The 16493-nt window shown below is 37.3% G+C and overlaps 1 protein-coding gene across 1 annotated transcript; it reads right to left on the bottom strand.

The window, feature by feature from the left end:
• Window positions 1–6145: 6145 nt before the first annotated feature.
• On the bottom strand, window positions 6146–16324 carry LOC144438892 (dual serine/threonine and tyrosine protein kinase-like). Its single transcript, XM_078128112.1, has 4 exons — window positions 15584–16324; window positions 8370–9979; window positions 7571–7799; window positions 6146–7273 (listed from the first exon to the last, which is right to left on the bottom strand). The coding sequence occupies exons 1-4, from the start codon at window positions 16199–16201 to the stop codon at window positions 6869–6871; spliced, it is 2862 nt and encodes a 953-aa protein (XP_077984238.1). The 5' UTR covers window positions 16202–16324; the 3' UTR covers window positions 6146–6868.
• Between the last annotated feature and the right edge of the window lie 169 nt (window positions 16325–16493).

The following is a 16493-nucleotide window of genomic DNA, read 5'->3' on the forward strand; positions in this document are numbered from 1 at the left end:
CCGGAATACAGGTCTAGAAATCCAGACAAAGACACATCAAGATGATGTAATTGAAATTAGGGACGACACAACAATGATTACAGAGACCCATAATTCTAACTCAATCAGGATTACAGAGACTGCTAACTCTAACTTAAACAGAATAGGCAACAGACAAGTCCAAAACAACTCTAACTTACAGGTTGTTGCAGCATCTTCTAACATGCACAGAAAACTTGAACACAGACAAAGCTGTGATGTACAGCAGCACCGTGCCGATCATACCAGTGTTAGGACTGATCCAATGACACGGGGGAGTTGCAGGGCAGAGGAATATTCAAATCATGAAGCACAGGTACAAAGTCACAAAGACATTGTTTTAGATAGCATTTCACAGGATGACAATAATGACAACAAGTCACCAGTCGTTCCTGTCAGCATCGGTGTCAACAACTCTTCAGTTGTTCCTGTTCGCATCACAGACAATACACCAGCTGTTCCGTTCCATTTACAGAATAACAATCCCGCCGGTATCCCTCTGCGTATTGAGAACGTCATGTCATTGTCCCAAATAGTGGTACCCATGATGCCAACCAGTCAGCCGAGATATGCCGCTGAAAGTCACACTATGTCACAACCCAGACCCATGCATGAAGAGGTACATAATTTCACAGACCAGTTTCAGTCTCTGCAAGACAATGAACTTGCGATGGATACTCAAACAGAAGAAGAACAGGTTTCAGAGGGTCAGAGTTCAGGTCTAAGTCCAAATTTAGGTCTATCAGATCGGATAGCAACAACTCAGTTTAGTATTAGTAGGAATTTACCCTTCAGAGGCAGACTGAGTCACCTTGCCGACAGGTTGATGGGCAACCGGGACATGTCAAGGGTGAAAATGTGTCGTATTTGTGGCAAATTTTTTTCTTCGCAACCTCTGCTTTCAGCTCACATGAGAGTACATCGTAAAGGTGCCGATAAGCCATATGAGTGTGACCAATGCAACGTGAGATGTGTCAGTGTTTATAATTTAAGACTACATAAAGAAAGGGTTCATAGCAATTCTGACAAAACCTTTCACTGTCCATGCTGCGGCAAAAAATTCCGTCTTCAGATCGATCTGAATAATCATTTCAGACATTACTGTAAAGTGAAAAAACTTGCCAGTCAAGTGAAGAACGAGTAAAAATGGCAACCTCAGAGCTTTGGTTAGGCTGAAAGGTTGTTGGTCCGTGTATGTAATCACGCACTACTCCACTGTGAGAGAGCTCATTATATAATCGGAAGGAATGCCTGGATCTTTCAGGCTTAAGCTTTGGTCAATCATAAAAAGTTGCTGTTGGTATATGCACATGTTATCATATTGTGTCACCTAGAAACAAACTAAGGATAATCTAATGTATGTAGAACCTAGTCTTGGTTAGCCATGCAGACTCTTTGACTTCAGCCACCCCTAGTAGAGAGTCTGGGATATTACATAGTCAGTAATTGGAACAAGGTGGTTGTGTGGTGAGGCTGACTCACAACCTGGCCTCTGTAGTAAAATCAAACGATGGCAACTCTTATTACATGTTGTTCTAAGAATATTTTGGTTAATCCTCTAGCAAAGACGATTTTCAAAAAGTCTATGCCAATTACCATGATTTTTGTGAAATACATAAACTTGATGAAAATGAAAATTCAGAATCACGCTCATGCAGTCACTGGCTGTAACAGCTCCTGGCAGTGGCCATGTTCCTCCTTACTCAAATGACTTATGCAATGCCCCAGACTCTCGCTCAGCCATGAAGTGAGCCATCAGTAGTGAGGCTGGGTAACTAGAACCCAGTACATTGCACATTATTCTCTGACCACAACCTAACATTCAAGATGGATAGCACAGATCTAGATCATGTTGATCTGATTGACAGACATAACCTAGTCATGTGTAAAAATATATAAGATTGCGACAACTCCTGTATACATATTATACAATGTACCTCATCACGTCATTTTGATACATATATATGTATGGCCATCGATTTGTTATAGTGAAATTTTGATACTATATTTATTGTTTATTCCAAATGATAGAGTCAAAGTGTAAATGCTTTTCTGTATTATATGTTCTAGTGTGTATGTGTCTCTATATGTATGCCTGTGTGTATGCTTGTGTGTGTGTATGTATGTATGTATGTATGTATGTATGAATGTATGTATGTATGTATCTACGTCTGTCTGTCTGTATGTATGTATGTATGTATGTATGTATGTATGTAGGTATGTATGTACACATACTAGTGTGTGTATGTTGGTTGGTATGTACATGTAACAGCATATGTCTGTGTCTATGTAAGGGCAAATATGTGTCCATGTACAAGGGTATTTGTGTATATGAGAATGTAAGTATGTTAGATACTGGGATGTGTGTCCTTGTGTAAAGACATACATATATCTATGAATTTGGGCATATACTGGTTGTGTGTGTGTGTGTGTGTGTGTGTGTGTGTGTGTGTGTGTGTGTGCTTGTGTGTGTGTGTAAAGGCATACAGGGTATCTGTATTGGCATTCTTGTACAAGAACTGAAATCACAAACATACTTAGTTGATGGTAGTGGTGTCTGGCTTGACAAAGTCAGTGTCTGTTGATATGATTTTCCAATTGAGTCATTGAATGGTTGAAATGCAAACCTTTGTCAGTCCAAGTATATGTATATATGTTTCAAAAGAATCATATATTCCTGATTTTTCAAAGTAACTTACAATTGATACAAAATGGTGTTCAGGTTTCATGTTCTGGTAGGTCGCCTTTTGATACCATCAATATTATAATTGCAAATTATTTGGAGTACATGGTTGTAACTACTGAAAGAGAACGGTCCATTTCTTATCAAGTTATAAACTTTAAGTTGAAGCCATGAATGTACTTACTTTATTGTTTTACAATACATACACTATTGTACATTTCTATTGACGTCCTCACCAGAGACATTATTAGGCCAAATTAAAAAAAAAAATGTGTGTTTCCGGTAACCCAACTGACCCTAATTTAAGACCCGACCCTAAACATTTCTTTCATTCAAAAAAACATAAAATGGTATGACTTTACTGCTATTTCTGTGCAAATCTTCTCGCCAAAGTTTCTTTGGTTAGTTCTATTTTTAAATGTTATTCCAGAGAAATCAAGTCTTTCAAAGATGTCAGTTGAATTTATACCACACAGTCTGTATATTGTGTTCATCTACTTTACATATAACTGTCTTCATTAATTACTTTTATTGCACCTCATCAAATGATCACACTCAGTATTATGACCAAGAAGTATCTTGTCTTTGGGTCGAAGCAATTTCCCAACAAAACAAATGAAAAAATAAACTAAAATTCTAACCTACCTACCCTATATTCTGAAGTCATGTTATCGGAAACAAACATATTTTTTTTTAATTTTTGCCTTATAGTCTGGAGGCTATTGATGGCTTCAAATCTTTTCTCATGTCTAGGTCAATAAGGAGCTGAGATGAAATTTCAAATTCAACCAAAGCTACCCCTACAGTCATTAACATCATGTTTGTGTTAATCAAACACAGAATTCCGCCCAATGATAAGTTAATGATTATTGTGGGCAGTTACATAATTTCCAAGTATGATACATTTGTCAGATCAGACCATGTATACACTGTTTACATCATTCTAATAAGTGGGGGTTTACTCATTTACATGAACAAAATTTGGTTCATGATTTCTCATTGAGCTAGACAGGGTGAAGAGGGATCTTGAGATTTGAAGCCACAGATAGCATCTAGACTAGAGACATTATGATGTATCCAACAAGGACAAAATACAGGCATTTATCTCGGAACAAACTGGCACTTGTACCAAACCATCTTTTAATTTCTGACTGCCATAATATAAAGTGCAAATTGAAGGGAATCTCACTGCAGGAAATAAAGGCCTTTTTGGTAAACTTTACGGGTTCTGGAGAGTTATTTTAAGATTAAGTACTTATTACCATCAAATAAAGCAATCATGAATATTAATGTCCTGCTATTACATTTACATGTCTGGTGACGCCCACGAGACATGGCAAGTCCGTGGCAAGGACCTGCACAGGAAAATGAATGAGAAAGAAATATAATGGGTGTGTCTCTGCAATCATGTGTAATGAAAGTGATATGAAATTGTGAAATTACTCTCCCCGAACCCAAAGTTAATGAAATGTGTTTATTGCCAGCAGTGGTGTTTTCCTTTAACATGGGAGGAGTGCTCAGTGGTGTGTGGATGTTGGGACACTTTGACATGTACATGGAAGTTAATTTAAAATCAGGTGTTACGCAGATAATTTTAGATGTCATTGAAAATAAGAGGGCAGGTACAGGACTTCCTGATTCACCTTGTAGATAAAACTGATGGTTGCCAACCAATCAGTGAGTGACATGATATATTGAAATATTTTGCATATTTAATGAGCAGTGACAAAACCATGCACAGATACTATGGGCTTTTAAAGTTGATCGTGAATACATAAACGTTACTCCCCACTAGTCGGTGGTCTGTCATACCAATATCACAGTTGTTCTTGATGTACCCTATAAGCTAAGTTGATGTCTTACTGATGTACTATAATTTCTTGTGACATACCAAACTTTTGTACTCATGGAAAAGAACATTTTGTTTTAAATAATTTTGACCAACTCAAATATTTTTTTATTTTATCAGAGGGCAATCTTGTTATTAAGATTAATGTTACACATTTGTGAATATTCTGTTTTCCATCATTCTATCATTTCAAAGTACCGGTTAGTATTCATAAAATGATTGGATAAACTTCATGTATTTTAGCTTTGTCAGTTATGTGTAATGTTAAAAAAAAACGCTTCTTGTTACCTTTTACCAAACTTGATGACCCCATCATGATTTTATGCAAGTTTTGATATTTAATTTGAAATCATGTAATCTATTTATAACGTATGTATAATATCATTGTTTGTTTGTTTGTTTTATAGTTTTTGACATGAAATGTACATCTCTATGTGGTATTTTCCCTTCCAGTTATTATTATGAATATAATAGTTCTTGCTTACAGAAGAGTTTGAGTAGTGATTTTGTAATAGTGTATGTTTGTCATAACATGAATGGATAATGGTCCCATAAATGTATGTTGGTGGATGCAAACTGTTAGTAACTCTCCTTGGAGAATGGTTGGGGTGTGTGGCTCACCTTGGAGAATGGTGGTGGTGGGGGGGGGTGTGTGGCTTACCTTGGAGAATGATAGGGTGTGTAACCCACATTGGAGAATGGTTGGGTGTGTGGCTCACCTTGGAGAATGGTTGGGTGTGTGGCTCACCTTGGAGAATTGTGGGATGTGTGGCTTACCTTAAGTATGGCGGGATGTGTGGCTCACCTTGGAAAATATTGGGAATTTGGGATCACCTTTGGGAATGGTGAGGTTTATGGCTCACCTTTGAGAGTGGTGGGATGTGAGGCTGGTGAAAGTTAGAAAATCCTCACCCTTGTTGGCAACAGCAAATTATTACCCCTTTATACTACATATGAAGGATAGCCATCCAGCTTCAGACGGCACACATAAACAATGTAAGTCTTCAATATGAACCCTTATTCTGGCAAAACAAATGTAAAATATGCATCCCATTTCAAACCAGGACACCCATAAAATAGATCCTTTTGAGTGTATATATCTATATAACTTTTCAATGGTAAACATACATACACACACATACATACATACACACACAAACACATATAAACACGCATACACACACACATACACACACACATGCACGCAGGCACACACACACCTGGCATCCACAGCACAGATTTCTCTAGTCTAGCTGCTAGACATTCAGGTTTTCTTTTGATACGACAAGTCACCAAAGGACACTTTGCACCTGAAAAGTGCAAATCGATGGTTTGTGGCCTCGGGCTAAATCTGGGGCTAAATGCCCTCTATTGCACCTTTCAGGTGCAAAGCGACTCAAAGTAACTTCTGGTATGAGAAGAAAGCCTGAAGGTCTAGCAGCTACACTATTACTTCTCTCATGATCACACTTACAGGAATGGTTACAGTACAGCTATATTGCACACATGAAAGTTATATTTTATCTCAATATCTGCATAGTAACAAAGAGTTATATATATAGATATTTATTTATTCATTTATTTATTTGAAAGTCTGAGTTCTGTTATGAAAGAGGACGGATTTCATGTCGAGCAGTTCATCAAGACTTTTGTGTACAATGGACATATGAACAGGAATTTTGTTGTGATTTTGAATAGACACGAGTAAAATTGTGAGTCTTCCAATGTTTCACTTTGTATCGTGCAAAAGATTTTTAGAAGAGACTTCTTGAGTGAAATCTTGAGATGTGAATTGACTTCGGTGAGACTTCAAACTTAAGTTTAGCCTGGAAAATTATGAACTAAAGTAGTAATGTATTAAATGAGACTTTAAATTTCCACCTCGAAGCAGAATGTAAATTTGGGGGTGCTCGGGTGTTTAAACTTGAAAAGAGATAATGTAAATCGTTGAGATCTGCAAAGTTTTGTATCAAAAAGTGTTAAGTGATAATTATGATACTACAATGCTATAGACTGCAATGTATAGACTGTGATGTGCGTCAGGACGTTGCGCCCTCATCGGTCAGTGGGTAAGGCCGATGAGGGCGCATCGACTGTATCAAGCAGACTATTAAACAAAACTTCTGCAGCTGGACAGAAAGTCAATCTGGCAATTCACGTTGGTTGTTCTTCGGCTATAATTTCCTTTGACGTGCACTAAAAATGAATCGGATAGTAGCCGCCAGATATATATATTGTAGTTGTTAAGACTCTGGAGTAAGTGAAGTCCAGTAGGTCTATGATGTAGCGTGTAGGTAAAAGTTCATTTGGTCGGTTCTTCAATCTAGTAATTTCAACGCACATGCTAACTTTTCATGAATGTATTTGGCGGTAATATTTTCACCATCACTCCAGCATTGTTTCAGCAATTTCCACAGTTCTTTGTCATCGTAACCTTCGGGTTTTTCGAGTCTCACACCAATTTCTTTAACCGCGATCTTCATGGTTTCAGTTGTAGTGTATTTTTCATATGCAGTAGGCCGTCGACAATTTCCATCCAAAAGGAACCACAAAAGCATTCCGAATGCATAAATATCACCACAAATTCGCCGTTGCTTGCTGTCTTCGTAAAGAAAGGGTGCTATATGGAATGGCGCCCCCAGCGCCGTTTCGGAGAACATGGCAGGAGCTTTACTCATATTGATGACAGCTATCCAATTTTCCGAGTCAGAATCAACCGACAACTGCGAACAATAATAAGTATTATGTTAAGAATTCAAAGAAAATGTGTCTTGTATGAAATTCACTCATGAAAGGCACAGAGTATCTGCAAAAGAGAGAGAGAGAGAGAGAGAGAGAGAGAGAGAGAGAGAGAGACAGAGACAGAGACAGAGAGACAGAGACAGAGAGAGAGAGACAGACAGACAGACAGACAGACAGAGACAGAGACAGACAGACAGAGAAAGCATATTCCTTTCCACTATAGCGTGGTACAAGTTTTATAACAATGAATCATACAATCATTAGAACTGAGTGCTTACCAATATATTTTGTGGTTTCAGGTCGGCATATACAATGCCTTGATCATGGAGGGCTGATAGACCGTTGGCTACACCCATTGCTATTTGCAGTCTCTCTTGTATATTCAAACTTTCTTTTGGCATTTTGACTAGGTCCATCTTACATCTCTCCATCACTATGTACAACTTTGTTGGTTCTGGCATGACCCAACCATAAACCTGTAGCAGATTGCTGTGTTGTTTAGTAGACCTGAAATGGCAATTGGCAAGTGATTACATAGTCATTATAAATCATTTCTCAAAAAAACAATGTTTTAATCTAACTTAATCAGCACATGCAATGATATATATCCCGGAAAATTAATAAAAGACCTAAATTTCACTATGGAAAAATGGAATTTATGATTTCAAAATAACCTAGAGTTTTTTAAATCCTAACTATATCATTAACTTTTATTGTATTCCCAGGTATGCGTTAGAGTTTAATTTTAACTCGATCAGAGTATGTCCACAGTTATAACCAGATGTCTTTCATATAATGTCAATTTATAATAGGAATTCATAAACCAATACGTGTCTGCCACCTTTGATCATATGCACATCGCATATGTGAAAAATTCAGCTACATCCGTGCACACCGTACACATGTCGTAGCTCCCTCACGCGTTGGCATACCCCTTCCCACTGCAGTCGACAGTTGAGGACGAAAAGATACGTTACAGTCTGGTGTATCTAGGGTTTGTTTTATCCTTAAAAGATTTATTTTTCATACATGCTATAAAACTACCATTTGGTATCTGTTTAATCACGGTTATCTTACCGTACACTGTGCAGCGCCACCATCATGTCTTGCCACGACTCCCGTGACGATGTTCGATTCCGCTGACGTCTTGAAGAACAGCTTTCTGTTTTCATGATCTTAAGTGCTACATCACAAGAAGCGTGCATCCAATTCACCGTGTCCCTACACTTGTTTACTTGACATCTACTTCCTTGACCAATCTTGGTTCCTTTCTGGGGACACCCGTACTTTATTTCGTAGTTCAGAGCAAAAGCACGGACTTCAAGTCCGGCTACCGTGGGTATGAAAAGATCACGTATCTTAGTCCTCAGTTGCTGTGGTTGCTTTCTGAGTTGTGTATTCAATGTCGTCAGTTGTTCAAGTGACATGGTGAATGCGTTATGGACTTCATTTAGGTGATGCCTACATGCCTGTTTAATGCTGTCTGCCAGAGGAGCTGCTTTCAAAGAATCTACTAGTTCGGTTGCAATTCTAGTCCTCCACACTGACTCTTTCTTCTTCCTCAGAGTTTGTTTTAATTTGCTCATGATCTGGCATACGTTCTTGGTGCTGTATGCCGCATTCAGGTGAGCCATAACAGCCTTGCGTGTACCAGCAGACAGAGTTGTCGCAATTTGAATGAGTAACGAAATTGTTACTTTCTTCTCCGATTTTCGAGTACCATCCAAGTCAATCTCCGAAACATACGCTTTCTCCAGTGTTCGCACCAAACCTGGATGCTGTAGAGCGTATACCGTGAGAAGGACTTTCTTCATGGACGTTGAAAATTGAGTCGTCATTAATTTCTGTGTTTCTCGTCGTATATTGTTGGTGACTCGATTCACAATAACACCGCAGACCTCTCTACAAAAAGCGTGTGCTGTGATAGATTTAGCGTCAGTAAGACTCTGTATCAGCATCGTCAGTGTTTGTAATTCTGGTTCACTCTTGAATTCGTCATACACGAACTCGTCTGGTAATTCGCGGGTCTCTGCATCGGTTATGATGTCAGGTTTAACCCTAGCTATGACTGTCTCCACGATGTCTTTGAGCTTCATATGTGTGTCTCCACTCTGAAGGAACTTCATCATTATTTCAAACATGGAGAGCTCGGTTTTCTTTGTTTCCTCTAGTAGTCTTCGCGATGTCTCAATCTGTGTCACTAGATCGCCCTGTTTTTGCATGTAGAAGTTCAGACATCTATCAAAGCTACAAAGCAAAGTATCCGTAGCCTTCGTCATGATACTATCCAATCCGCTATGTAAATGTACTGCGACCTGCCTTAGGAAACGATCGAACATTCGTACGTACACATTGTTAGTGACGTCATCTTCTTTTTTGGCTTTCCTAACAGCCCTACATGATATGCCATGGAAACAGTCATTGTCGAACATGTCTTCAACACTTTTATTGTCGTCTGGAAGAAACCCTTCTGAGCGAAGCATTGAGTAGATATTTTCCATTTTTGAATGTCCTTCTGGCGATAGCTCTGTCGTTTTCAAGTTTGGTTGGACGTCTTCCTGTGTTTGCGTATCCCAAGTGTCTGAATCCATGCTGAGAGCATTCTTGTTTAAATCAATTTTATTACACGCGTATACTATTGTTGCATTTGGACAACTTTCTTGTAAGCACTTAATATTTTTGCGATCCTGCAATGCAATGGCAAAAAAAACATGTAAGATAAAGGTAATCGGTGACTATTATACTTGTCACTAGGCCTAAAAATGTGTGGTTCCAATTACGCTAATTTTTAGAAAAGGTGGGGTGGGTAGATTTTTTTCTTATGTGTGAGTGTCGAGTTTCCGTTGTTTTCCACATGGTCTCTGTGTTGTCATGTTCTTCCCATCAGAAGTACAACCATTACAAATTGGAAGAACACTTTTATATTGTCTTTTTAAGTTGATGTCAGTTTCCATATCCAGTACTATTTCTCTCGAGACTTCACAATTTTCGCGATTTTATTTTATTTTTTCTCGATTTTTATGTTATTTTTTCTCGAATACGTAAAGAAAGTTTTGGGTCGGCAGTTAAAAACTAGGTGGGGGTCAGGTAACCGGAACCAAACAGTTGTTTAGGCCTTAGCTTTGTTTGATAGTAGTTTTGCCCACAGAGAATGACGTTGGCGTTTCTTGCAAAACGAAATCAATATTATGAATTGTAAACGAAAACAAAACAAGAAATTGATAAAATGATTCATGAAAATTTGGTCAAACAGGCAGAATACATATGTCATCCATCGAGGAAAAACAACTGAGAAGAAGATAATATAATGAGCCCTCAATTTAATGTGGTGTGACAGCTACTTTAGCTGTAACTAAAGAATTATTTTCTCGGTCAGACATCGATTCAATTGTTCACTGAAAATTGTAAAAATACCAATAATTAGACATTGTACATGTTGATTAGGGGTCTATTGCATCCAGAAGTAGTAAATAACAAGTTTAAATCATGACTACATTGGATGTTTTGATGCACACCCAAAAATCAATTTAATTGTATATATTGCCCTATACTGTGTGTATAGTTGACACAAATACATTTACCCACAGGGGATTCAATACTGTTCAGCGTAAACGACCTCACGAATAAGTCAGTAACATCTAACAAAACAATTTCAAGAAACTTTACAGTAACTGTTGTAGCTATATATAATGCAGACGTTATTACTATTAGATGTTTGCGCCAATTTGTCTTCATCGCTTTGCCTAGCTTAAGAGGAAATATTGTTTACTGAATATGCATGCTTATAAAAACACATCACATCTACCTGTCAATATACGCTGTGCTAATGTTCAACGCGATGAGGGAGTTTGAGCATCATAGCCAGTGAATAGCGGGGTATCTCGGTTTGAGTGCCTCGGTACAATATATAACTCACGTATATGTAAAATGTCTATGCTGGAGTAAACAGTGCTCAATACATATGCATGTAGAGCGGTAAACTAACTTAATAACTTAATAATTTATTTATATGATAAAGTACACACTGCCTCACCCCTTCCCAGGCTAGGTGATGATAATATTGAGATAAAAGTGTACACAAATTCGGATGGGGACACACCCAGCATGCAGTGTTCACGGCGAAACAAATAAGCCATGCAACATTCACAAGCCCTGATAGGGCTGAACAATGAGACGTGTATTAATAGTGTAGCTCATATGAAGATCTGTGTAAAATTCATTTTTTGAATTTTTGCCGTTTCTTTTGAATGGTAACAGTTGTGCACTCCTTCCTTAAATCCTCACTGTGCAGTCACTACTCTATTCATGGTGCAGTAGTATGACTTATTTTTAATACTACTCGCCACAACTATTTTTCTCCGTAATTAACTTCTCCTCGTAATTTTGGCAAACTATTTTGGTCCGGGCCGTACTCTTGCATTTCATTCTTGAGACCATGGAGGCTTCCCTTCTATACTTCCATGTTCAGGCATATGGTTTCTGACTTTGCTGGACTGGTTTTACTTGACCTACAAAGGTCAACCCGATTCATACCTTCTAAATTCCCTTTTGTCTTACACTATCCAATACTCATAAGACTTCAGCTTCAACTCAGACAAGGAGTTGATTATAACCCGCTACACAAACTTTAATATTAGCTCCGGTAGAGCACTGCTAATCCTGTGACATGTCAAACACTGATGAGTCAACATTTTGACAGCCAAAGGGTATAAATTAGGTTCGTGGTTGAACTGTGTAATAAAGGAAGTACTTTATACACCTAACACATATTTGGTCTTATTCTATCCAATGTATTCTAGAGTGAACTTCATTGTCTATAAATTACCCAATTCACAATTAATACTTCACTTATATCGCACTACGGAGCAAATATGGAAAGTGTCACATGTTTAAAAGTGATACTCGTAGGTAGTTCAGAAGATAAGTTGAAAAATAAGTCTCACTTTTTCTTCTCTTCAATATAAAGATATATATATATATATATATATATATATATATATATATATATATATATATATATATATATATATTATTAAGTAATTAAGTTCTCCTCGTAATTTTGGCAAACTACTAGTATTTTGGTTATATATATATATATATATATATATATATATATATATATATATATATATATATATATATATATATATATATATGTATATATATATATATATATATAACCAAAATACTAGTAGTTTGCCAAAATTACGAGGAGAACTTAATTACTTAATTATATATATATATATGTATTGTGTTTCGGACACTACATGCCACGGACAGTATCGTAAATGCTACGGAGTGTACTGTACATTAAAGGGCATTCGCCATGTCTCATCAGAGTCTAAGACACACATACGAGATTTGAGTTTCTATTATAATACATGATAGCAGGTACGGGCATCTAAAGTTCTCGAATATACCAAACCGACCTTAGGCCTATTTCTTTCGGTTACCCGACACCACCTAGCTGTTCAGTGTCGACCTAAACTGTTTTTTTTTATGTATTCGAGAAAAAAATAATAAAATCGTAATCGGAACCACACAATTTTTTTTATTTGGCCTTACTATTATAACTGTGCTATTACACCAAAGTCACGGACACTACAATTTTTATGCATGTGTAACATGTGATATTGATTTTTAGAACCCCTCCCCCTATATAACGTCCATCTTCAAAACTCACAAATCACCATTAATGGTAGTCGCAATCTCTTATCAAACCTTACATGTGTTAACATATTATGGTAGTATAAACACGAACCCAATAATGACAAACGTACCTACCAACGATTTTTTTTAATCTTATAGCACAGAAACAAATTGCGCTCAAATCCCATTGCATGTGAATTATATAGAAATAAACGCATAACAAAATCGTTCTGTATCCACTACAAAGCTATATATTGCCGCAACATTGATTAATTCTAGATAATGAACATCTCCGCATTTTGAGGACACCAACATAAGGGACCGGACAGAATTTACGGCAGGGGGGGGGCCTGGGGAGAAATTGGGGGGGCCATGAAAAAAATGGGAGGCTTGAAGGGGGGGCCATGAAAATTCTCATGGTTTGAAAGGGGGGGGGGCCGCGAAATATTTTGTCATTGAAAAAAATTAATATGTTAGAAAATTTAGCATTGCATGAGATAGCACTTGATATCGCCTTTAATATTGAATGTCTACACTTTCATTTATGTATTAAAATGGAAGTGTGTACGTTTGTATGTACCTATTTAGTGAAGCATAAAAACACTACTCAAGATTAATTTGATACACCCTGAATTACTCCAAGTTGTTCACACACACACACACATATGTATACATACATACATACATTTTAGCACTGTGGAAACAGGTTCAGTGTGCAATTACCATCAAGGATACATATGTGTATATATATATATATATATATATATATATATATATATATATATATATATATATATATATATATATATATATATATATATATATATATATATATATATATATATATATATATATATATATATATATATATATATATATATATATATATATATATGGTAATATACTAGCATAGGACCTGTAATTTATGTGATTAAAAAGTGACCTTTTGGTGAAAAATGTAAATACAAAAACGTCTGGCCAGATTAATTTAGATAGGTGTTTTATTTCTTTCCTTGACACTATTCTTGAGTTTCACTCTCAGACTCACTAGAGTCTGAAGATGTGAGGCAAGACTTGTCTTTCTTTCTATCTAAAACCAGTGAAATTAAACTATTTCCCTCCTCAGCATCATCAAATGCATCTATCTGTACTAAATATTGTAAAGCATTTGGATGTCTGCGTGATGTTAAGTGTTTTTTCATCAGTGACTTTGCACTAACTTTGGTAGTTGCCTTCTGGCCGAATTTTCCTACAACCTTATCCACAGTTAAGAAGGAGATATTGTTTTAGAAGAAATTCGTAGTGATAGTGACACCGATACATCAAGTACTAGTGACAGTGAGAGTGACAGCGAATCAAATGAGTCTAGCCATCAAAAAGACCAGGATGTTCAAACTAGATCAGGTAGACTGGCTGGATCATGGAAACTTGCCTTTATATAAATTCAAGATTATGAATAAAGGGATTGTATTGCAAAGGCTATTCATCATTGACACTGCACTTCAAGCTTTAATGTGAATGGTTTAGAAAACTGTGAGTAATACTCATCTGATCACTGTACAGTGTATTGAATACAATTCTGAATTTGCTGTCCCCATCATGAAGTCACAAATGCCTGACACTATAGGTTTAAATATGTATGGTTTTGGAACTGAAAGCATATTGATTACATCTAAGTATTCCACAACATTCTGAATTTCTTTGCACTTTCATGAAGTCACAAATGTCTTACATTTACATGTGTATTGGTAATGCATTTGGTGTAGGAAAGTGAAAGCTATATTTGTCAGACCTCAGTGTGCATAAAATTCTTAATTAGTTTGCTAGCACTTCATGACATCACAAATGTCTGACATTAGATAGTTATTGTGTTATGAGTATAAATAGATATTTGAATACACTATGTAGGTGATGTGATGTCCTTAGATACTCCCCACAAATGTCCCCACTACAGTTTTTCGCAAATCACGCATGTGAATGTGTGTTTACTCTGTGTCTGTGTTTCTGTGTATGTATCAGTGAATGACAGTTAAAACCACCACATCAAATGCCTTGGTATTAAGTGATGACTACTTATGGTGTCTAGTTGGGAAATAAACAAGATTATACCACATGTGTATGATTACATGTATGGTCAAAATGTTTTATTTTGTTTTGTTTTCTAAAAAACTTCCTCTACAACCACTAAGTTGTTTGGGCTGAAATAGTAACATAATAGTAGTACCAAAAGAAATATTACAGTTGTGCTACAGTAACAAAAAAATTTGTACTCTTTTTAGTTATTGTAAGGGGCAGGATATTGTGCACTTTTTTTTGGGGGGGGGGGGCATGAAATGTTTATACTTTTGAAAGGGGGGGCTGTGAAATTTTGGTCACAGTGGATGGGGGGGCCAGGAAAAAAACCAAGTCAGAGATAATTTCTCCCCAGCCCCCCCCCCCCCCCCGCCGTAAATTCTGTCCGGTCCCTAACGTTCAGAAAGAGTAATTTTCGGACTCAGTTTTGTGGGCTGAAAAGGTGTTGTGGTATACTTGTAAACGAGATCGAAACGTCCCTGTGAAATAGCTGCCAATTATAGAATTTATAAAAAAAGAAAAGAAAAAAAGAGCACTTAAATTTTTGTGAAACATGGCTTCCTACTTACAGCACTACGAAGTTGTTGGTTACCATCAATGACGTATACGAACACGGGAAGTAAATGTCTTCTCTCCAACATGTCTGTTATAACAGAATCCAGTTTGTCATTTTCGTTGAGGCCTGGAGTGTCCATTATTTCTAGGCCACATTTCAGGAGAGGGTGATCAAGAGCGAGTTCGACCACCTGACTGATTTCTGTGTGGTCACATCTATCGTCAGCACCTAGTGCGATCAACTGATTAACTTCCCGTTTATCTGGTGCGTCCTTCTTGTACCGTTCGTTGCCGTGTTTGTCCAACAATCGAACATGGCCATGTTCAGCATACGTTAGTCTCACCAATCTAGACGTGCAGGGTGTATCTCGTGTAGGAACCCCTTTCTCGCCTAGAAGTACATTAATAAGTGAACTTTTACCACAGTTTTTCTCTCCGAGAATAACAATGCATGGACGTTGATTTGCGGCTTCTTTGATAAATTTGGCTTCCTCTAACGACAGGAGCGCGTGTCCCGATTCATCGTCAACATACCCCTGCTCCTTCAAGTCTTGGTAGCAAGAGATAGTGTCCCTGTATAAATGACGTAAAATGTCGGACCGTCTATCATAGTCTTTCAGCACCTCTTCCATCGTGTATACTGCTATATATGATATAAATTAATAACAATGAAGTCTCACCATATTAAAAGGTCAGGCATGGCTTTTAACATGTACGAACGTGTGTGTTCGAACAGGACGCTGTTCGCATATTAAGTTGTCCCAATCCGGTCCTTTGTTATTCTTGTCATTTGAGGTCACTCAGGTGATCATATACCACAGGTACACGTAGTCTATGTTGGCATATTAAGTTGTCCCAATGCAATCAACCCTTTGTTATTCTTGTCATTTGAGGTCACTCAGGTGACCACATACCACAGGTACA

The sequence above is a fragment of the Glandiceps talaboti genome, chromosome 8 (genome assembly GCF_964340395.1).
Source record: "Glandiceps talaboti chromosome 8, keGlaTala1.1, whole genome shotgun sequence".
NCBI lineage: Eukaryota > Metazoa > Hemichordata > Enteropneusta > Spengelidae > Glandiceps > Glandiceps talaboti.